The sequence below is a fragment of the Cornus florida genome, unplaced genomic scaffold (assembly GCF_030987335.1).
Source record: "Cornus florida cultivar Cherokee Brave unplaced genomic scaffold, ASM3098733v1 CherokeeBrave_3.0.0_Hap2_Chr02, whole genome shotgun sequence".
Classification (NCBI taxonomy): Eukaryota; Viridiplantae; Streptophyta; class Magnoliopsida; order Cornales; family Cornaceae; genus Cornus; species Cornus florida.
The window spans coordinates 68170987-68194325 of NW_026775572.1; the positions used below are offsets into that span (position 1 = coordinate 68170987).

At 35.0% G+C, this 23339-nt stretch overlaps 1 protein-coding gene across 3 annotated transcripts; it reads left to right on the forward strand.

The window, feature by feature from the left end:
- The first annotated feature begins 936 nt into the window (after positions 1–936).
- On the forward strand, positions 937–22974 carry LOC132295234 (probable serine/threonine-protein kinase At1g54610). 3 transcript variants are annotated; one of them, XM_059793411.1, is made up of 8 exons: positions 937–1030; positions 1499–1984; positions 2074–2358; positions 2467–2784; positions 12334–12561; positions 14407–14507; positions 15868–15985; positions 22340–22974. In XM_059793411.1, the coding sequence occupies exons 2-8, from the start codon at positions 1607–1609 to the stop codon at positions 22646–22648; spliced, it is 1737 nt and encodes a 578-aa protein (XP_059649394.1). In that variant the 5' UTR covers positions 937–1030; positions 1499–1606; the 3' UTR covers positions 22649–22974. The 3 variants fall into 3 exon arrangements, with proteins under 3 accessions (XP_059649394.1, XP_059649391.1, XP_059649393.1); XM_059793408.1 differs by lacking the exon at positions 937–1030 and adding an exon at positions 1037–1221; XM_059793410.1 differs by lacking the exon at positions 937–1030 and adding an exon at positions 1037–1167.
- Positions 22975–23339: the final 365 nt, after the last annotated feature.

Here is a 23339-nt window from a genome sequence, read left to right on the forward strand (position 1 = left end):
GGTTATAAAATGACAACTTTAACCTTACTATTTGATGTAAAATTAAAAATTAAAAACTACTTTTTTAAAATTACAAAAATACCCTTTAATCTTAATCTTCACCCATTCTCTCAAAAACTCTCACATCTCACACAAAAACATATATTTTGTAATTTTAAAGGGTATTTTTGTGATTTAAAAAAATAATTTTTAGTTTTTAATTTAACATTAAATAGTAAGGTTAAATTTGTTATTTCATAACTCGGTTAACGGGTCGGATATGAATATTAAGGCAATGTGATCACTTTTTCTAAAATGATGAGTCTATAAGAAAATGAAAATACTTGACACACAATATAATATCGATCTCATGAAAATTGGTCTCTATTGGGGCTTTATGATCCATATGCAAATGAATAATTCTGAAAATTTTATTGCAAATATCTCGAGTATTTCTTACAAACCGTACATTCAAAAATTACAAATAATATATGTACGAAATGCTTATTAAACAGATTCAAAAAATATAAGATTTGTGCCATAAACCGTCGTAACCAGAGAGAAATAGGCAATCTAAGAATCTGTTGGCGATTTGTTGCACAGATCTTATATTTCTGGAATTCCTAACAGATTCTTAGATTACGTATTTCTCTCTGGTTATGGCAGTTTGTTGCACAAGTTTTATATTTCTGGAATTCCTATTTCATAAGCTTTTCGAGCATATATTATTTGTAATTTTTGGATGTACGGTTTGTGAAATATAAATTTTTTAAATATGGATGAATTAGGATTTAAATAAAATAGAGGGCATTTTGGTCTTAACAGCCACTTTTTTACTATTAGGATAATTGGAGGGTTCTTTGGTAAAAAATTTAATAAATTATTACACGTGTTTTCCTGAAAGGATTTGGCATATGGTGGCGCCGAGGTGGTTTATTATACTTTGCCCTTTTATTCCCGAATTTAAACTAGACTTCAAAAACTTTCTACCCATTGAAGTTTTCCACAATTTTAAAAGTTGCTTCTTACTAGTTACAACATTACACCGAAGGTTTGACTTGCAGAAATCAACCTCTCTCTATTTCTGTATCTAAATCTATATATATACATCACGCACTTTTATAGCCGTGATTGCTTTATACCTCTTTGTTCGAAAGTAAGGAGAAGAAGATATAGAGAAACAAAACGGTTCTAAATTCTCTCTCATATACTGTACTGTTTTCTTCGCCCAGATTTAATCAAGTACTGTAGTACTCAACTCTCTCTCTCATTGTTGAATGGTCAATTTCCATGTATCACACTACGTTCTACTATCTCTCTCATTTTAGCTTCCGTGTATTTTGGAGCACTCTAATTATCGCTTTCTGAATTAGGGTTTATGTTTGTGTATGTTTATTGTTACGCATATGTATATTTATGTGTTATATTTTTAGTGTGAGATCGATCAATTGAGTTGTGAAGCGATAGTTGATCAGATGAAGATGATGAGATTTTGTTGATTTCTATTGACTTTTTGCAGGTGGTTGTACTATTACTGTTGATCGATTTATTGAGTGTTAAGAGAGATTCATTGATGATTAGAAAATATCGTGTAAATATGTTGAGGAATGAAGTGTAAATTCAACGAATGGGGTGTGTTCTTGGTCGAGAGGTTTCGTCTGGCATAGTTCACGAGTCCAAGGAAGAGAGGAGAGAGGCTGAGAGTGAGAAGAAGAAAAATAAGAATAAGAATTTGAGTGTTGAATCTAAAGAGGTGTTGGAGGTTGGGGAAACAAGGGTTGATAATGATAATGGTGAGGTTAATAATGATGGGACCCAGAAGGAGGAGAAGGTTGAAGGTGAGAGGAGAAGATCGAAGCCGAATCCGAAGCTGCGAAATCTGGTGAAGCATAGGCATGGGGAACGGGTTGCTGCTGGATGGCCATCTTGGCTCTCTGCTGTTGTTGGGGAAGCAATCGATGGTTGGCTTCCTCGACGGGCTGATAGTTTTGAAAAAATTGATAAGGTGGATTGTTTGTTTTAATTATTCATTTATTTATGTTCTTTTGATGATATGTTCTGTCTTATAGATATGTGCACCTTTGTATGTTTTAGATCGGGCAAGGAACATATAGCAATGTGTACAAAGCTAGAGATACTGTAACAGGTAAAATTGTTGCGCTAAAGAAGGTACGATTTGATAATTTGGAACCAGAAAGTGTGAGATTTATGGCTAGAGAAATTATCATTTTGAGGCGATTGGATCATCCCAATGTTATAAAACTGGAGGGTTTGGTTACTTCAAGAATGTCATGTAGTTTGTACCTGGTGTTTGAGTACATGGAGCATGATTTGGCTGGACTCGCTGCTAGCCCAGAAATTAAGTTTACAGAGCCACAGGTAGGCCGAGTTTCTCTTGAAAATATAACTAGTATTACATGCCTTACTATATTTCATTGGTGGCATAGTCAACTTTATATGTGTGCTGACTATAATTTTTTATTGTAGGTTAAGTGTTACATGCACCAGCTATTATCTGGACTTGAGCATTGTCACAATCGCGGTGTCCTCCATCGTGACATTAAAGGATCAAATCTTCTTATTGACAATGGGGGTGTACTTAAGATAGCTGACTTTGGGTTGGCTACCATTTTTAATCCTAGCGACAAGCATCCAATGACCAGTCGGGTCGTCACACTCTGGTACCGAGCTCCAGAGCTTCTTCTTGGGGCTACTGATTATGGCGTAGGCATAGACCTGTGGAGTGCAGGTTGTATTGTAGCTGAATTATTGGCTGGGAAGCCTATCATGCCCGGCCGTACGGAGGTAATTAACTTCTTCTATGGTCTAATATTCTGGGTTAAACTTTATGTGATTGGCAATTTTCTATCCAATTCTTTTTCTGGTTTAACAGTTTCCTGCTTATCTGTGTGGCACTATCTTCTCTAATTAAATTTATGAGTTTTCAAGACTTGAATATATATATTTATATTTGCTATTATGGAATTAATGTAGGAGACCGAGTGATGGCTTGAGTGTAAGGTTGCATTCTCAGTAGTCACTGCTTTCTTCTTCTTATTATTGTTGCTCCATAGAGTCGAACTGCCAGATTCAAAATAAAAGAAAAGGGAAAGATACAACCGAACACTGAATGGTATAAAAATGTAGAACAGTAGAAGAACTTGTAGATGAATTATATCATAGTGGTGGAGGTTGTTCTACCAAAATACCTTAGAAATGAGTGATCTATTTTTGTGTTACACATTTTTTCCCCTTTTTTGTAGGTCTATTTGTTGTTGACAGTTGACACTGATGTGCACTAAAACAGGCAATTTGCACAATGATTAAGTATTTCGTAAGACCCTTCTTGAAATGTATTCATACGACTTCATGGCATCGTTTCTGTATTGTGTTAGCATTGATACACATTCATAACTGAGAAGTCTATCAATCTGAACCCTAGGCTCTGATTAGAGTAGAGTAAGGCTGTAATCTAGACCTAGAGGGGCTAACCAACTTTAAAAGATTCTTAAATAATAGCTTATTTTATTGCAATTTTAAAATCAAATTAATTAGCAGGCAAATAGGACAGTTTATCCCTATTGTCAATGATGCATTTGAGAATATAATACATTAGAATTAAAACAATTACACACAAAAAACAAGGACTTTTACATTGAAAAATCTAAACTAGGAAAAATCAGCTGACTTAATTAGGGAGCTAGAAATCCATTATGTGAGAAAGAGGTTCTAGACTAAGTTACCGGACTCTAACTCAAGAATCCCTTAGTCCCCCTGCCTCAAACTTACGCAAGATGAACACCAGATATTCCAATTACTGATCTATTGACAAATCCACTCTTTATGTGACCTGCTTCTCCATGGGTCTTCTATCTCCTCACTAGTAACATCCAACTGTGTGTGTAGATTTGTTGTTGAAGACCTTTAGGCGCAGCAACAAAGAGTTCAACAATTGAACGATCCACTTGCCATGCTAGATATATAATGATGGATGCAGTAAACAAAGTACTAGAACTCATTTCATTTTGTTTTAAAGTAAATTGTATTAGAAACACGTTGCCAGATGGGGCACAAGCTGCACAACCTGTTTACTCTTGAATTATACAAAAGTCCCATGCTAAACTCCATCTGTACAAGTTTCTTAAAAGTCCACAAATGAGCGGAACTCACCCAGGCAACGAAATATGATAACTTTCAAGCATCAACTTCTTAACTATAGAATATACTAAAAAATATATGCCTATTCTTTTACTGCCATATATATGCTTAATTTCTCTCTTCAATTTTATGTTTCTTGACACGGTATTTGAGTAGGTTTATCATACCCTACTCTAGACTCATTTGGCTCTCCCTTCTCGCTTGAAATTATGCGATCAGATCTACTCATCTCGGATATCAATATTGTTAGTTATTTGCCACATCCTGATGAAGTGTTTGGGATCGTGTTCTTCACTCTTGCATACCCTACGTATACTTCATTCAACAACAATTTGTCTAGACAACTTTGTATTTATTTTCAAGTTGGTACACTTGAGTTAAAATCTCCGTATACCAACTTGAGGGGAAGTGTTAGAGAATATCATCAATATGGGAGTGATTTAAGCCTTTGATAGAATATTGATAGGAGTAATTTATGGGATTGATTTTAGGAATCTTTTCATCAATATATTTTTCATGTTTCACATGTTTGTATTATTTCACCTATAAATAGAGGTGTTTTTTGAAAACAAAATCAAGAGAAATTTAATGAAAGAGACTTAGCCCTTTGGGATTTGTGTACTGTGGATGTAGGCTGTAGTGGCCGAACCACGCTATATTTGTGTGTTCGTATTCAATGTCTCTCTTCAATTTTATTTTTCTTAACACAAATAGCTATTCCTTTTCTAACTATTGCATCTTGGATCTACGTTGGATATGATTGTACCACCTAAGTCTGCTTTCTCAAGTTTTATCATTAATTTGTGTCTTTTTTGTTCTTCCACAAGTTCAACTCACTCGTTCATTACTAATCTTATCTCTTCTGGTCACTCCTATCATCCATCTTAACATCATCATTTTTGCTACTTGAAGGTGTTACTCTTGTTCTTTTTTCAATGCCCCACTCTGTTCCATACATACAGCTATCCTAATAACCATCCTATAAAATTTTCATTTTAATTTATTAGATATTTGTCTGCCATGTAGGATAAAACTAGCTTGCCTCCATTTTGTCCACCCTGCTCCAATCCTACTTACTACAAACCATATATCTCTTCATCTTTTTGTGATATTAGTTATTTTGAGTAACTCTTTGGTCTTGAACAGTAATATTTATGTTGTTATCTTCTGCTACTTTATCAAATTTACATTCCATTATTCTGTTTTAGTTTTAGTATTTTACTAATTTTTAGGCCTTTTACATCTAAAGACTTTCTCCATGTTTCTAACTTTGTTTCTAAGGCTTCCTTAGAACAGCAACAAGAAGAAGCCTTTTTCCCAACTACTTGGGGTCGGCTACATGAATCTTATGTTTCCATTCTACTCTATCTAAGGCTATAGTCTCAATACCAGATGCTATCATATCCTTCTTTGCTAACTTTACCCAAGTTAATTTTGGCCTTCCTCTTCCCCTAGTATTACCCTCAATTCGGGCTATATCACTCATTCTAACTGGCGCATTTAAAGGTCTTCTTTGCACATGTCCAAACCATCTTAACCGGTTCTCTCTCATTTTATCTCCAATTTGTGCTACTCCACCATCTCCCGAATTTGGTCATTTCTAATTCTCTTTTCTAGTCTTACTGTGAATCCATCTCAACATTCGCATTTATGCCACACTCACTTTATGCGATAAAACTTCCCTTTCAATCTTAAGGGGATATGCCTATCCCACAATATACCAGACTCACTCTCCAGTTACGGCTTCCTTAGAACTATCTAATAAAACTATTATCAGCAAACAACATACAACATGGAATATTTTCTTGGATATCCTTTGCCATTTCATCTAATACTATCGTTAATAGGTATGAATTAACACTGATCCTTGGTGTAATCCTACTCCTTGTGCCATTATACAATTGAAAAGCAGGTGGTTAGGAGTCTTTTTGTCTGTCTTGCTCATGTAACACAAATTAGGGATCAACTTGCTCCTTTAGGGATTTGACGTGTCAAGCAATTGTACTTGCACCCAAATCTCCTTATTTCTTTGTTATTTATCTCTATGCAACTTTTCCCTTTAGCTTATTTAGTTGGATATCATCTAAAGTTGGCAAATTTGTTCTTGAAACTAGTGATCCAGTTGTATTTTTGTTTTTGAGTCATGTTTGTGTCCTTGTAAAAATGTCAAAGGTTGAGCTATGACATGTAAGAGATGTGCACTTGTCAATGTTCTGAGGATTCACATAGTCCAATGTGTGAGTATGTGGATACTCAACAAAGGTTTAAAGTTTTATTTTTTAACTCAAAAGTGTTTTGAGAAGGTTTTTGAATATTTTGGACAAGGCTTCAAGTTGATTTTTTGATTTTTCAAGCAAAATAGAGAGTTATGCACCGATACACTATTTTCTGCACCAGTAGACCTGTTAAAGTCTTCAGAAAATCAATTCCAGAGAGTTGTTTATCCAATACACTCAAATGTTGCACCCTATTGCCACCAAAATTACCTCTGATCCAGACTTGGACCAATTGTTCTTCCTCGAATACTGTTGTTGTCGACGAACTAATCCACTTCTCATGAGATCTGCTCTTCCTTCTTTGGAATGAACTGTGTGAACTCCTTACACTAGATTATAGATGATCAACACTCAAAGACACTCACAATTTAAATGCTTTAATGGCGAATGAAAGAAAAAAAATTATAGCAATTTGATTGCTAGAGCACTCATAACTCTCCCAGTATGCCTCTCTATAAGTGTGCTTGGTGTATGCTTATATATATAATTGAAACCACAGGAGTGTTTATTTAGCCTTTGGAGGTTAAAATGTATAGGGTTTTGAGAGTTTAAAATCTTCTTGGAAATTGTCTTACACCTTACACACTTTCGATTGATCCAACTTAAGTTCGATGGTTTGAACCTAGTCTAGTAAGGCACGATTGGTCCTTATTTTGCTCAAACTCCCCTTGTACTTGGAACACTTAGGTTTTATGATAAAAACTCTTTATGCATTCAAAAACTTAATTTTAAAGATTAAAACATGTATATAAGTATATCATAAAACCCTAATATGATTAATGATACTCAATTTGATAGTTGAATTTACCTTTACCCCCTTATGAAACTTTGGAATCTCCAATTCACCATTGGATAGACGTAACTCAACTAACTTTGAAAATAAAATCAAAATTATAGACTTTTGTTTTGTACAAATTTTGCCAACTTAAGTCCTATTTACCTAAGGTTCTTCCCTTTTGGCAATTTCATGAGAAACATAATAAATTGAACAATTACAATAGAAACAACTACAAAATAAACCTACAAATCAAATAAAGAAACAAGCTACGCCCATGCATTATAAGCATATCAAACTGTTTTGGCATCGACCAAATCAAATAAAATATATGCTACCCCTCAAGTATATCATATCAAATTTTCAATTGTCAATCAAATCAAGCATATTAAATATAGAATATCTTCCCTAAATATTACTTTTCCTTTTTCTCCGCCTTTTTTGTCACAAAATTGACAAATAATGTTGTGGAATATAACGACAGTTACCCAAGGCTCTGATATGTCAAAATATGCATGTTGATTCAAAGCTAGAAGGGGGTGAATAGGTCTTATGGATATTAATTTATAACTTACCATTGATTATGGTTTGAAATTATGTAATTCTATATTGAACTTTATCCACACAATCACATAAACATAGAAAAATAAAAAAAGATCAGAGATAATATTTTTTACTTGGAAAACCTGGATAATCCTAACTCTTCACTTAAGGCTCCAGGTTGTCCACTCTGTCTATAAGCAATCTGCTTCTCCATGACTTGTTCAATCCTTTTGCTCTTTGTTTGATCGATTGACTTCCTCTTTGTGGTTTATTCTGATGATCTCCTTGGCTTAAAACTCTCAATTACATATATTTTTAACTTTATTTAAAATCCTTGATACAAAGGATTGTCTCTGTTCATATTTTTAAAGGATTGAATCCGTGGATCACATTCTTTTGCATTGTCCTGTGGCGTTTGGTTGTTGGAGTTTTATTTTCGGCATTTTTTGGGTAATGCCTAAGCACTTCTCTCAGTTGATTAACGCTTGGAAAAGCTGTCCTGTTAAGAAACAAGCTCGTGCTTATTGGAAGATTGTTTCTCATTGTGTCTGGTGGTGTTTGTGGCGTGAGAGAAATAACAGATCCTTTGAAGGAAAAGAATCGTCCTTAGCTAATTTAAAAATTCATATTCTTCGTTCTTTATTCTTTTATGTTAGAGGAAGTACATGCTCCTCGATTGATGATTTCTTTGATCTCTTGGATTCTATTGGTCCTTAGATCTTTTCTCTTGTATTAGGGATGCGTTCCCCTTTTGAATGTTTTTCTAATATATTTTTACTTATCAAAAAAAAAAAAAAAAAAAGCTTAGAGATTCTCTCTTGTACATTACATTGACTATATTATATATAGAAGACCCATGCTATACGGTAGTTGAATTATTCCAAAAATCTGATTGGAGAGAGTCACCAAAAATAAAAGTCTGGAGGGTTCGATCGGTTGAGCCATCAATCGACACCTACTTGAGTCCCCTCAATTGATCGAGCCTTCGGTTGCTTACTGGAGTTCAATATATATTTTCTGGAAAGTCCGATATATCCTCCTATCAATCAAGCATTTTGGAGTGCACTTTATTTTTTGACTATCCATCGACACACTATATTCCTCATAAAATTTAATTTTGAAAGCACTAATTTTTAAAAAAGTTTATAAAAATATTTTTTAACATCAAATCTTAGTCAAGCAAGGTCTTACTTACCTGTGCTATAATACTTTGAAAAGCCTATGACCCTTACATTGTACAAGGAAATAAAAGACTCAATACTATTGCTCATTTATCTTGATCTTGATCAACTTCAAATTATGCTCCGCTGCCTGCACATCTCAAACACGAGAAACATACCAAAGCATAATACTTTTTTTTTAATTATTTTTTATTTTATTTGTGATAAGTAAGAATATATAAGAAAATACCCAAGCATACTACTGTCCAACAAAAATATATGTCATGTTTTTATGATACTGTCCAACAAAAAAATATAAAAACATGATATTTAAAGCATGAATAACAAGTCTTTATAATATTATAAGGCTCAAAATGCTGTAAAATTTTAAATGCATCTCTCTCTTAATATAACATCATATTTCTATTATTCCTCCCGCTTTTTGATACGGTTTTGACAAAAGGGTAAAAGAGAGATGTATAGGAGAGAAAAAGAATACTGCTAAATTGCAATATTTTTGTGTTTTTCAGATTTCTCTATATATATATACAATCTAACTATGCACAAGAGAACTTTCTCATTATATTCAATAATGGCATTTTGACCACAATATATGACTCCATAATAATATAAATCAAAGATCTATTTTTATCAATAAAGAAAGGGAGAAAAGTCTAGGTATTTGACATCTAGACTTGTATTAGTACTCAACACATAAATTTTCAATTTCTATCACGGTTCATGCTGTATCTTCCATAAATCTGAAGTTTTGGCATTGGCATGAAAAGGGAGAGGTGATAGTGATTTATCTGTGTTAAAGTTACTATACTTGAGTAATAAGTTTTTCCTAATTAGACTGATGGATTGTTACCATATTTGGAGACCCAACTTGTGATTGATGGCCGCCTCTCAAAATAATTAAACTGTCTAGAATCCCAAAGCTGGACTTCAGAATTGTTTAAGCCAACAGCTATGTGTCAGTTTTGCCACTTCAGAATTGTTTAAGCCAACAGCTATGTGTCGGTTTTACCAAAGCTGGCCATCTTGTGTATGCATCCATCCATTTTCTTTTCCATGGCATTCAATGAATCCAGTTTAAGTGAACAAATGGCTCCAAGTTTGCCTTTGGTGCAGCTTTTTCCACTTCAGGAGTCCCAAAAGCATTCCAAAATCTCAGTGTTTCGTCCCCTGCTGCAGATGCAACTGTACATCCATATGGGCTCTGAGCCATGAAAAGAATTCCGAATGTATGACCAGTAAGCTCTGCTACCTTCACCATTGACGGCTATTTCCAAAGAGTGAGCTGATTCTGAGTAAAACTATGAGAACTAAGCAGCTCACACTTGCGAGCCTGCGTCAACTGAATTCAAGCATGCTCCATTGTTGGTGTTCCAAAACTTTATGCACCGGTCACCTACTCCTCCACCAGAGGGCCAGCAAGTTACCCTGGAATGGGCACCAAGCAAGGGCTTTCACGGCAGTTGTGTGGCCTTTGAGCCTGTGCAGCCACTGTGTCGGGGAATTAGATTGTCATTTCCCCCACTCGCTAACTGCTGGCCTGAGGCTGACCATTTTAATCCACAAACTTCTTGATGGTGTCCCCTATAGGTTTCAACTATATGCAATCTCACTCGTCCATTCCTCCTGGAGTCAAAATTTGATTGTTCCAATTCAGGGGCCCAACTCGTGATTGATGGCCACCTCTCAAAGTTCTTAACTGTTGATTAGCTGTACTGTGTTCTGTTTGGCCTTGGGTGCTTTAGTGCTTCTCTCCTCAACTTCGCTTTTTTGTATTTGTTCCAACTCTATCAGAACCTAGTGAAATCAAATCAACTTCTGCTGCAATTACTGATCATGTTGGGCTGCAAATTACTACTGATAAACCGAGTAATACAAATTACTTGTTATGGGCTCAAGCCGTGAGGATATCCTTAGGGGCTCAAAGGAAACTAAAATACATAAAAAACGATCCTCCATCTAAAACTTATAAAGGGTATGATGATTGGGAAACTGAAAATTGTAAGGTTATGCGTGGCTTTGGAACAGTATGGAACCCTCAATTGGAGCGAATGGAACGAATTCTATGTTTGTTAGCACTGCTAAGGAAAGACTTCAAAGAAAGTCAAAGACAAATATGGTAACAATCCATCAGTCTAATTAGAAAAAAAACGTGTTACTCAAGTATAGTCACTTTAACAATCTGTATTGGGTCTTTTTGTTGCTATGCATTCTAGATATATTTTTGTTGCATCATTGGTGTTCCTTGTTTTTCAAATTTAGAAGTCTGTTTTTTTTGTTGTTTTAGTTAGATGCAATCTTTGTTGGATGTCATGTATAAAGGGCTAGCCCAGTTCACAAGGCTCCCGCCAATGCGGGGTTTGGGGAGGATCAGATGTATGCAGCCTTACCCTGCATGTGAAGAGGCTATTTCCGTTATTCAAACCCCTGGCCTTTAGGTCACAATGGAGCAACCTTACTGTTGCACCAAGTCTCACCCTCTTGTGGTTTTCAGCATTCTAGCCTTCTATGCATAACCATGTTTATGGTCCCAGCTTGGTTGTTTTTTTCACCAGTCCGATAATATTTAGAACCACACAAGTGAACCCCACAACAATTTATTCAAATTGCCCAGTAAGCACGAGCCTGTCACTACTCATATGCATATGAAATGATTTATGAGGATTAATTTACCTGATCCTCTTAGTTGATATATCAACAATCCCATTTTAAAAGAATTTATAGAGAACTCCTGGAACATCATTAGTCATCCTAGAATCCATGCACTCGGATCCATTAATAGTATTAAAATAGTGCTAAAATAGAAATAGAATACAGTTTGCTAAATACGCCAAGCTACCTGTGAGTTGTGTGGTGGTCTTGGTGTGTATATATATACACATATATGTACTGGAGATCATGGTCCCTACCTTGCTGAAATGCGAAAATTCCTGCACCCATTCCATAGAGGTCGATCTCAATCTAACAATGGTATAATTCAGTAAGAGTGTCTTCATAACAGACATGCTCATGAATATGTATTAAAGTTTAGAGAAAGCCACTTTCTGCAAAAAAAAAAAAAAAAAAAGGCCAAAGTTTTGTCCTAATCTCCACTCTTTCCTTCTAGTACCCCACATTGGTGGTGTGACAAGCACTAGTCTTTCAGTATCTCTGTCATGGTTTGATTTCATGAGTAAATCTCTCACCATTAAATTGGTTATTATCTGCATGTCACGGCTTAACTTTCTTTGAGCATTCTAATCCTTAGTTTATTTATTTATTTATTTTTTTATCAATTGATGGTATAAGTTGCATTTATTGTGTGACATCTGGCATATTATACAGATTTTTTGTTTGTTTCTTTAAGCTTTGTACTTGTTTTTGCAATTATGGAACATATTCTAGCTTTTTCCACTATTAACAGATATTTTTTTCCGTCATTAAGGTAGAACAATTACATAAGATATACAAGCTATGCGGCTCGCCTTCTGATGAATATTGGAAAAAATCCAAGTTGCCTAATGCAACCTTATTCAAGCCCCGGGAGCCTTACAAGCGATGCATTTTGGAGACGTTCAAAGATTTCCCGTCATCATCATTGCCTCTAATTGAAACTCTTCTTGCAATGGACCCAGCTGAACGTCAGACTGCAACTGATGCATTAAGAAGTGAAGTAATTCTTCATATATACAGTGACCATTTTGTATCTTCTTTTAGTTTACAGTCTTTTTGTTGCTTTTTTTTTTTGTTTATATGGCCCTTGATCTTACTGTTGTTATGCTTGTTCTTATGTCGTACTTCCACTAATTTGAGATAATTTTCTAAATTTTTTTGGGTGGTTGAAATGTTTTCAACTGTTACTTGTCATATATGATCATTTGAGCAGCACAATAGAGTTGAATGTGATTGAAAGACTGACAAATAAAGAAAATGGAATTCAATGTCTGTGAAGACAAATTATGGAAGATCTGCATAAGCTTTCTGAAGACACTAAAGAAGAATTCCAAATTAATGAATTGACTTTGATACTTACTACTTAGTTGCATTGGCTGTTTCAATTGAATGTTTTACTTAAAAAGATGAGGTTGAGTTTCTAGATATAGGGGATGTTCTTAAATGGGGAAAATATATGTTGACTATATCAAAATTAAAGTGTACTGTAAGCAATTGGAAGACATTAACCAAAATGGGTTTAATTACAGTAATTAGGAAGCTGTAAATGATACTGATGGGAAGTTGAGAATGGGCATCATAATGAGATTTCAGTGGAGAGGGAGAGACTGGAGAGAAGTGTTCTGGAGATTATTTCAATATATGTAGTCTGCTAGTCCATCTGGTTTTGAGAAAGATTTCCAATTTTTGGCTCAAGTGGGTAAGTCACTTGGCCTGCGAGTATCCAGGAAAAAAAAAAAGATTTCCATTTTTGTTGGGATCAAATTGAGTTAGTGATATATCTCATATTGTTCTGAGTCACCAACAAACAAACGCACGGGTACCGAGTCACCCGACAATGTCACTGTGTGTCTGAGGCTCTGACAACAGGACTTTGGTCATGTTTATGTTGGTCCTTTAATTTCTTTGCTACATGAAATGTTACCTCTGGTACCAGAGTTGGAAAGCTTTTTTCCTCTTCCTTCTCCTATAAGGTTTCTCTTGGCTCGCTCTGAACAACTGATTTTGATCACTTTATATGAGTATTTATGTTCCCCTCTTAAGTTGTTTTTGCAAATAATTTTTGTGTTTCAGTTTTGGAAATATCAATGTCAACAACTAAGAAAAAAAATATTGAAGTCAACATTCTGTAGTTTTGTAATGAGCGCTAACATGTACCTTAAGTGAATGAAATACAAGGTCATAATGTTGTTGTTTCTGGGAAATTGTTTCTACGACACAAGTTACTCCATCCTCAGTATCTAGCTTTTCTTGTAATGAGTGGTAACTTCGAAGGAAAGGAGAATCCTATTTCTATGCTTAAGTTCTCTATTATCTCCACTTTTTTTTTGTTGGGTTGTAGGGAGAAATTATACATCTTTATAGGAGATTGTTGATTTTTTGGACTCTTTGAAAGTTTAGAGGTCCTTTTTAGCCTTGTATAGTTCTACTGGGCTTTGCTCCCCTTTTGAGCACTTCTATACAATTGTCTTACTTACCAAAAAAAAAAAAAAAAAAAAAAAAATGTTATAGCAGTACCAACCAAAGTTAGAATGCATTAGTTTTTGAGTGACCACTGAAATAATGTTAAATAATCTGTGTCATTTTACTGCTTGAGATCACAGAACTGATCTTTTATCTAGTGGAGGATACTCACTTTGGTTATGAAGTTTATCTTGCTAAAAATTTTGCAATCCTATTCTTGGATGTATCCTGTTGATGGTGGTCTTTACTTTGTTCCACCTTTTTCTTCTCTTTGGTTATGAAATTAATCTTGCTAAAATTTTTGCAATCCTATTGTTGGACGTATCCTTTGATAGTGGTCCTTACTTTGTTCCACCTTTTTCTTTTTATCTTTTGTTTGCAGTTCTTCACTACAGAGCCATATGCTTGCGATCCTTCTAGTCTCCCGCAATATCCTCCAACAAAAGAGATAGATGCCAAACGACGTGATGATGAGGCTCGAAGGTGATAAATTCTTTTTTAAACTTTGCATTGTACAAAATTTTAAAATCTGGTTGTCTGCAAGTACTGTGTTTAGGAACTTGTGGGTGTTACCTGAGATCTGTGTTTATACTTTATTGGATCATTACATCGATTATTTTACTTGTTTTTTTGATAAGTATACATCGATTATTTTACTTTACTGTTTTTTTTTTTTACTTGTGTATTAAGGCTTCTGTTTTTAATTTTTCAGTTAAGACTTGCTACAGAAGTTTTGCAAAGGCACCTTAAATGTGTAAAACTTGTAATTTTATAACTTTTCAGTTAAGATAGAATCATGAAAATATAGGATTTTGTTTAGGTTAAATTTCATGAATCCCCCTTCCATTGCAACTCCCTCATCAATATGGTATAACCGTATAACGATTTCCAGAAATATGATTTTACCATATAAATTTTATTCAAACTTCAAGTTAAGTTGTGTGTGATTATTTGAGGTGAAAGAGGGGTATTACAATATGGTTTTCGTGAGAGTGGGTAGTATGGGAAGTGCATTAATGTGATGGATTTAGAGGGAAGACGGGAAAGTGCATTACACTATTTTGCATATTTTAGAAATTCATGCTTTTTACATTTTTAGTTGTGATTGAATGTAACAATGCATATTTTAGTTTTTTTTTTTTTTTTTTTTTTCAACATAGCAACAGAGGTTGCTAATTAAATCAAAAAGGAAATTGAGATTGCTTATTTTAGTTGTTTTATTTTAATATAGCGACAGAGACTGCTATTTAATATTGGAATTTGGAGTGCTGTTTAATTGGCTATTACCTTTTCATTTTATCAGTTGCTTACCTCTGGTGTTATATACTTGGGAAGTTGAAATAAAACAAAACCTGATTGCATGACTTTGATAATGAGTGTAATCATAGTTTAGATACTTTGTTGTAGATCTCCTTTAATTTAAAATATCTAATTTTTTTTTATTGTATATCATTAGTATATAAATTATCTATCGTATACGGTTTCTTTAATTATTTCGGGAAAATGATTATGGCTTAAGTTCCATTCCATCCTCTTAGGTTCCATTCTGGATGGAGATATTTTAGTTGTCTAAGTGAAAAATATGAAGAAGTTCATATTTTGTAATTGTGAACAAATTGGATATCACCCAGGTTGCTTTTGCATATGGAATATATAGGTCACATGTTCAGATGCGTATTTTATTTCCATTTTTTATTGCTTGTGCATCATATCTTATGTGTTTTTACCTTCATTCTTAATAACTTGTGTTTCACCTTTTCTGTTTGCACTTCTTTCTTTATGCATATAGTCCGGAATTAACCTGTCATTTTATTTAACCAGAATACAATTTCTCACCGTGCAGGCAAAGAGCTGCTGGTAAGGCCCAGGGTGATGAGGTTAAGAAAGTGCGCACACGTGAACGAGCTGTTCGAGCAATTCCAGCTCCAGGAGCCAATGCGGAGCTTCAATCTAATCTTGACGTATGTTTGTCATATTGCTTCCATCATGTCTTACTGATTTAATTTTAGTTACATTTAGCCAAAAATATTGTCACGCCCCCAATTTGAGACCAAGACAACCTTTCACCCAAATTTATTGCATGACTACATAGATAATCCATATCAAGGATCAACAACTCATTCATACTTTAATATCAGCTATGATAGGCACAACTTAAACTATTACCTGTAGCTACCAAAAAAAAAAAAAAAAACACTAACAACTTTTGTTGTTACATGATCTCACACAATATCTATACTTACAAACATGCTCTAATTCAATCCAGAAAATTTATCCACAAGTATAATCGAATATTTAAGAAAATAAATCAACACAAATACCACCCATTTTTTTACTATTTGTTTTTACATGCACACAAGATCACAAACATCACACAATAATACAAATATCTCATAGATTTCTATAATATGCTAAATATATAATTTTAATGCTCCAAAATTCCTAAATGACCTGTCAACTAAACCTTATATTCAAAATAGACCTATTACATAAGCCTAAATTACTTATTTCTATCATTACCAACTTTTCTTACACTAAACTACTAGTTGGAAAAGACTTGGGTTCTGGTGCCTCATGAAGAATTAGGTCAAAGGATCGATTCTTGCTAGGTGCAAACAATTCCCCCTTGGAGGGGGAGTGTGAGTACTGACTAGGAAAAAAAAACTATGAATTATATCTGCTTCAGTATCATTTTTCTCATAACCTAGCCTCTAGATAACTTACAACAATCCACAATAATTCTCAAAACCGAAGCTTTGATACCAAACTGTTACGCACCCCAAATTTGAGATCGAGGCATGTTGTCTTTCACCCAAGTTTAGGGCATGACTCGATAAATTATCCATATCAAAAGATAAAATTTTATCCCAAGCATTTAAAGATCAACGTTTCATTTGTAATTTATATCAATTGCCATAAGGTTCAGGACAATAACAAATTAGAATGTTACCTGTAGCTACCAAAAAAATAAAAACAAAACATTAACGACTTTTGTTGTTGCATGAGAAACGTCAATACAATCTCTAATCAAATAATAAAATGATAACCTCTAACTAATTAAAGCTCTAAACAAAATGAATCATCTACCAACGATCCATCACTCCAACTACTTGAATTAGTGGGAAAAAGGGGGGCAAACTTGGAAAGTCTAGTATACAACAACCTAGCCAGTTGACAATACATACGATGCAAATTAGTGACACAATTATAATGGTAACTATAATTAAGACAATTTAATTTAACAAATCATGTAATACATAAACTAAATAATAATATTACGAATAGTAAATATGCTTCCTTTGCTAAATCCAATTTAACCTTTGCGGAAGGTTTCACATTATTTTCAATTCAACTTTTATTACCACGTTATCAAAAAATTCTATTAATCAAATTTATATTTATTATTAGGCCCTCATTAATGCCTAAATCTGACATTTAGACAGTATGGCTGACCTCGAGCCACTCATCAACCAATACCATCCAATGAAATAACACCCCTCAACAACACACACACACACACACACACACAATATATACGTGTATACGTTTGTGGAGACAGAAATTTACACCAGTCCAAACTCAGAAAATCAGAAAACAGTTGGACTTCATGAACAACTTACGCAACAGTTCTGTGTCTTTGTTTCGATTAAGAACCGTTATCTTTGTCCCTCCTTTCAGATTATGAACAATTTATGAATTACCTCTCCTGTAATTTTGATAATGCAAGAGGTAGGTGAGTGGGCACGATATGATTTTTTTTGATAAGTAAAAATATATTAGAAAAGCGTTCAAAAGGGGAACGCGTCCCTAATACAAGAAGAAAAAAGATCTAAGGACCAATAGAATCCAAAAGATCAAAGAAATCATCAACCGAGGAGCATGCATTTCCTCTTACATAACAAATAAAGAACGAAGAATATGAATTTTTAAATTAGCTAAATACGATTCTTTTCCTTCAAAGGATCTGTTATTTCTCTCACGCCACAAACACCACCAAACACAATGTGGAACAATCCTCCAATAATCACGAGCTTGTTCTTTAACAGGGCACCTTCTCCAAGTGTTAATCAACTGTGAGGAGTGCTTAGGCATTACCCAAAAAACGCTAAACATGCAAAAAATAAAACTCCAACAATCATATGCCACAGGACAATGCAAAAGAATATGATCCACGAATTCACTATCAGCTTTACATAAACACCACCAATTAACAATGATGTTGCCTCTCTTTCTCAAATTGTCCAATGTCAAAATCTTTCCCAATATGGTAGTCCAAACGAAGAATGCGATTCGAAGAGGAGCTTTAGAACGCCAAACAGACTTCCAAGGAAACTCGTGACCAACGAAATTGGACAAATACAAGAACATGGATCGGACACCATACCTACTATGAGCTAAAGGAACCCACAAAATATCATCACACCCTCTGCCAATATCCTTCTGCCTATACAACGTATCCAAAAAAACACAAGCTTCCTCCATTTCCCTATCCTGAAAAAGGCGCCTAAACCGCACATTCCACGTAACTCCATTGTTATCAAGTTGGTAACAATCAATCGCGTAGACATGCTTATTGGTTGCAATACTGTAAAGTCTAGGAAAGGAGTGAGACAACAACTGATCTCCGCACCAAAGATCCTCCCAAAAACGGACATGTCTGCCATCACGAACTTTGAATCTAATGTGTGTGGCTAAAACATCCCAACCCTTCCGAATGAATTTCCACACAGCAATGCCTCCCGTAATAGTGACTGGAAGAGATGACCAGCCCATACTCCACTCACCAAAACGACACAAGACAACTATTCTCCTTTGACAATGGCGTTCTTTTCCAAATCTCTATAACCATTTTCCCAAGAGAGCACGATTAAAAGGAGCGATTTTATGAATCCCTAGCCCGCCTAACCTCAACAGTTGTCAGACAAGAACCCAATTAACAAGATGATACTTAAATTCCTCTCCCCTTCCACCCCAGAGAAAGTCCCTCTGAATTTTTTCAATCCTTTTAGCCACAGAGTATGGGATTTGAAACAAAGATAAAAAGTAGGTAGGAAGGGATGAGAGAGTGCTCTTAATAATTGTGACTTCGCCCCCTTAGATAAATACTGCCTTTTGCATCCTGTTAATCTTTTTTCATACCTACTAATCACTGGATCCCAATTCCCAACTCGTGTAGAAGAGACTCCCAAAGGCAATCCTAAGTAAGTAAGAGGAAAAACACCAACTCCACACCCTAATATAGCAGCTAAGGAGGAAATATCTAGAACATCCCCCACTGGGCAAGCACACTCTTTCCAACATTAATCTTTAACCCAGAAACCGCTTGAAAGCAAGCAAGAATGCACCTTAGATATCTGAGTTGAGAAACTTCAGCATCACAAAAAACCAAAGTATCATCCGCGAACAACAAATGGGAGATCTGCATTTGATGTTCAACATCTCTGCCAACACTGAACCCCCTGATGTAACCCAAATCTTCCGCTTTTCTCATTAATCTGCTCAGACCTTCCATGACAATAAGGAAAAGAAAAAACGACAATGGATCTCCTTGTCACAGACCACGCGAGCTAGCAAAAAGACCCGCAAGTGAACCATTCAAGAGCACAGAAAACATAACTGACGAGATACAAGTTTCAATCCATTTTATCCACCTGTCACGAAACCCCATCCTCCTAAGCAGATACAGAACAAATTTCTAGTTAACATGATCATAAGCTTTCTCGATATCAAGCTTACACAGAACGCCAGGAACCCTACTTTTTATTCTAGAGTCAATACATTCTCCTGCGATAAGAACAGAATCCAAAATCTGCCTCCCACCAACTAAAGCATTCTGTGATTCTGAAATGAGACCATCCAAAACAATACTCATCCTAGAGACAAGAACCTTAGTAATAAGCTTATATAAACATCCAATTAAGCTAATTGGCCAAAAGTCCTTAATATCAGAGGCACTGCCCTTCTTGGGAATGAGAGCAATGAAGAGAGGCGTTTAGTGATTTCTCAAATGTGCCATGAGAATAAAAATCCTGAAAGGTGCCCATCACCTCAGCTCTCACCACCTCCCAACTCTCCTTAAGAAACCGCATGGTAAACCCATCTGGTCCTTGAGCTTTGTCCCCGTTACAACTAGAAAGTGCCTTAAGCACTTCCTCCTCCGTGAATGGAATCTCAATCCTATCACTATCCAACGCAGAAATAGAATTAAAAGGAAGACCATCAAGAGTAGGTCTCCAAACCAAAGTCTCAGTGTAAAGCTATTGATAAAAAGAAACGATCCCCCCGCGCACCTCGTCCTCCCTCCACAACTAAGAACCATTGACCTGGATACGCCCGATGTGATTACATCTTCTGTGACCGTTAGCAAGTCTATGAAAGAAATTTGTATTACGATCTCCATCTTTTAACCACAAAGCCCGAGACTTTTGGCGCCACGAAATCTCCTTCAGAAGAGCTATCTCAGCAAAAACCGCTTGGGAAGAGGCTCTTTTAGAGCGTAATGATTCCCCACTCTGTCCCACCTCATCAAGACGATCGAGCTCAGCAATATCAGCAAGAACTCTATTCTTCTTCCATTCAAGATTCCCAAACTCTTCTTTACTCCGCCTCTTTAACTCATTTTTAAGAAACTGAAACTTTCTAGCTAACATATAACTAGCAGAGCCTGTGAAATTCGCTTCCTCCCACCAAGACTGAACCTTCCCTTGAAAGTCCTCGGATAAACACGCGTAAAACAACTTACTGATCGAAGTTGTTTTAATTAGAGGAAAACTTAAATAGCACAATTATACAAAACCAAACAAATTCAAATGCGCATGCATTGTAGTATATCCTTCATTCCCTCTTACAATTAATAATAAGTGAAATTAGTTAAGATTCAACAAACCTAGAAAGTCCTTGCATGCAATAATTAAAAATTGAGGAATGAAACTTGTCTTTGTATTTGAACTTGGACTATTTTCACTTAGGTTCCCCAAATCAAAAGCAAAGTGATAATTAGATTATAGCAAACAAATAAGAGAATTGTGTGCTTTACAATTTTAATATTCAATATATAGAAAATATAAACACAGAAAATTTGAGGGAAGCCTAAGGTAGCTCCGTCACATAACGTTCTAGATGTTTATGCTTATTAAGATAACTTATTATAGAAAAATAAATGGAAATGCACAAGCTGGAAACACAAGTTGATATGAGCTCACGGAATTTTGTTTCGAGATGGAGATTTTGAAACCATGTTTGGAATTTGATTGTCAAATACAATTGCAATGGGCACTTTTGATCAATTCCCAATATGACCTTTATTGACAGTGATATTAGAACAGAAATCTAAAAGAAATTTGGAGCAAGTAATTTCTAGCTCTTATATGTTTTGTGCAAAATATTTGCTATCAAATCCAATTGAAATGGATGTTTATGATCAATTCCCAATTTATGACCTTCATTGGTATTGATGTAAGAAAAACAGAAATCTAAACGAAAATTGGACCAAGTAATTTTTAGGTCTTATATATTTTGTGCAAATTGTTTGCAATCAAATACAACTGCAATAGACTTTTTGATCAATTCCCAAGTTATGACCTCAATAGACGGTGGTGATGTAAGAACAGGAATCTAAATGAAATTTGGAGCAGAAAGGTTCTAGGTCTGACGTGTTTTGTGCAAAATATTGCAATAGTTGCTTAATTTGACTGATTTTTTTTTTTTTTTTAATGGTATTTTTGTTGTAGTTTATGCATAGTAAAACAGACTTGAACTTTCTAAATCTGAAATGGAGTTTGAAACGCTAGAAAATTAAAACAATAAATGATAGACGGGTTGTGTGAGTTGTCTGATTTATGTATTAACTTGTGCAGTTTTTACTTTCTTTTGTTGTATCATATTCCCTCAACCCCACCCCACCCCAACACCATTACTGAGTACCTTGATATTGAGTAGTGATTAGATGATCTTATGCGTGTTCAAAAAAGTGAGATCAATCCATGCATCTTCTGTTCTCTAGCTAAAACATGTTAAAAATTGTATGAAGTTCAGGAGAGGTGACTGTCTGTCGGATACATGGAGCAAAAAACACTGAAATATTTTTAATTTGTGCTGTATTAGTTTGTCATTGTATGGCAGCAGAATCAAAGCTTGTTCATTTCTCAATGAATGCGTAACCACACCTGTTTCCAAATTAATACTATATCTGATTTTGAGTCGTGAAACTTGCAAAATCTCCTTTGTTGTCATTCTCTGATATTCTGATTTTTGGTACTTGGGAAATCTACCTAAACATATCAACTTTGCTTTGTACATATTTATCTCTAATGCAGCGGCGGCGTCTAATCACCCACGCAAATGCAAAAAGCAAGAGCGAGAAGTTTCCTCCACCTCACCAGGATGGAGGACTTGGTGTCCCCTTGGGTGCTTCACATCATATCGATCCTGCCCTTATTCCTCCTGATATCCCGTTTAGTTCCTCTTCATTCACATATTCAAAAGAACCAGTTCAAAATTGGTCGGGTCCTTTGGTCGATCCTGTTCCTCCAAGGCGAAAGAAGCCCGGTGCAGGTGTTGCGCGAGAACTGACAAGACCTTTTACATGCAAGAGAGATAAAAGTAACCTTGGTCAGGCTAAATGAAAGGAAAGGGTGGCTTATAGACATGTCGCATACAATGTTGGCACAATTCTTGTAGGAGTTGCAGAGCTATTTGATACACGGAAGGCACTGAAATATGTTGATTGGTAAATAATTTTTTTTTTCTTTTTTTTTTTTTTCTTGGGTAAAGAATTATTTTTTTCCTTTTCAAGTAAAGATTTTTATTTATTTATTTATTCATTTTTAATATGGGTCTTATTGGTTGGGAAGTTTGGGATGTACATTTTGACATTTTCCTTAGTTCCTTGTGTTTGAACTTGATACTGTTTGAAATAGTGAAAATCTTAATAAATGTTTGACTCTGATTATACCTCCCCTCTCGTTTTTTTTCTTGGTAAGAAACATACTCACATTTAGGCTCATATGGAGATTTGAACTCTCGACCTTCTACTATAGAAGGTGAGGAGATACCACTAAGTTACATGGCCCTTCGTTTTCTCATTCATCGACCAAATTTAAAATTAACTGCTTTTAAAAACAACCAAAACTTGCATGACTTGTGAGGACTACTTGATAGCTTTTTTCGCTTGTAAAAGAAACATATGTTGTGCATATAAAAAGGTAGTGCATTCAGAAACAATACAAACCATAGTCATTTTTAATTATCAAATTAGAAATAGTGAGGTACATATTTAATTACTATATCAGAAATGATAAGGTACATTTTTTTTAA

What these genes read in the sequence shown, in the direction of transcription:
- LOC132295234 (XM_059793411.1), top strand. Translation starts at nt 1,607, where the DNA reads ATGGGGTGTGTTCTTGGTCGAGAGGTTTCGTCTGGCATAGTTCACGAG. An exon ending in CGTGATGATGAGGCTCGAAG is followed by an intron (nt 14,508 to 15,867) that starts GTGATAAATTCT and finishes CTCACCGTGCAG; the next exon opens with GCAAAGAGCTGCTGGTAAGG. An exon ending in AGCTTCAATCTAATCTTGAC is followed by an intron (nt 15,986 to 22,339) that starts GTATGTTTGTCA and finishes TCTCTAATGCAG; the next exon opens with CGGCGGCGTCTAATCACCCA.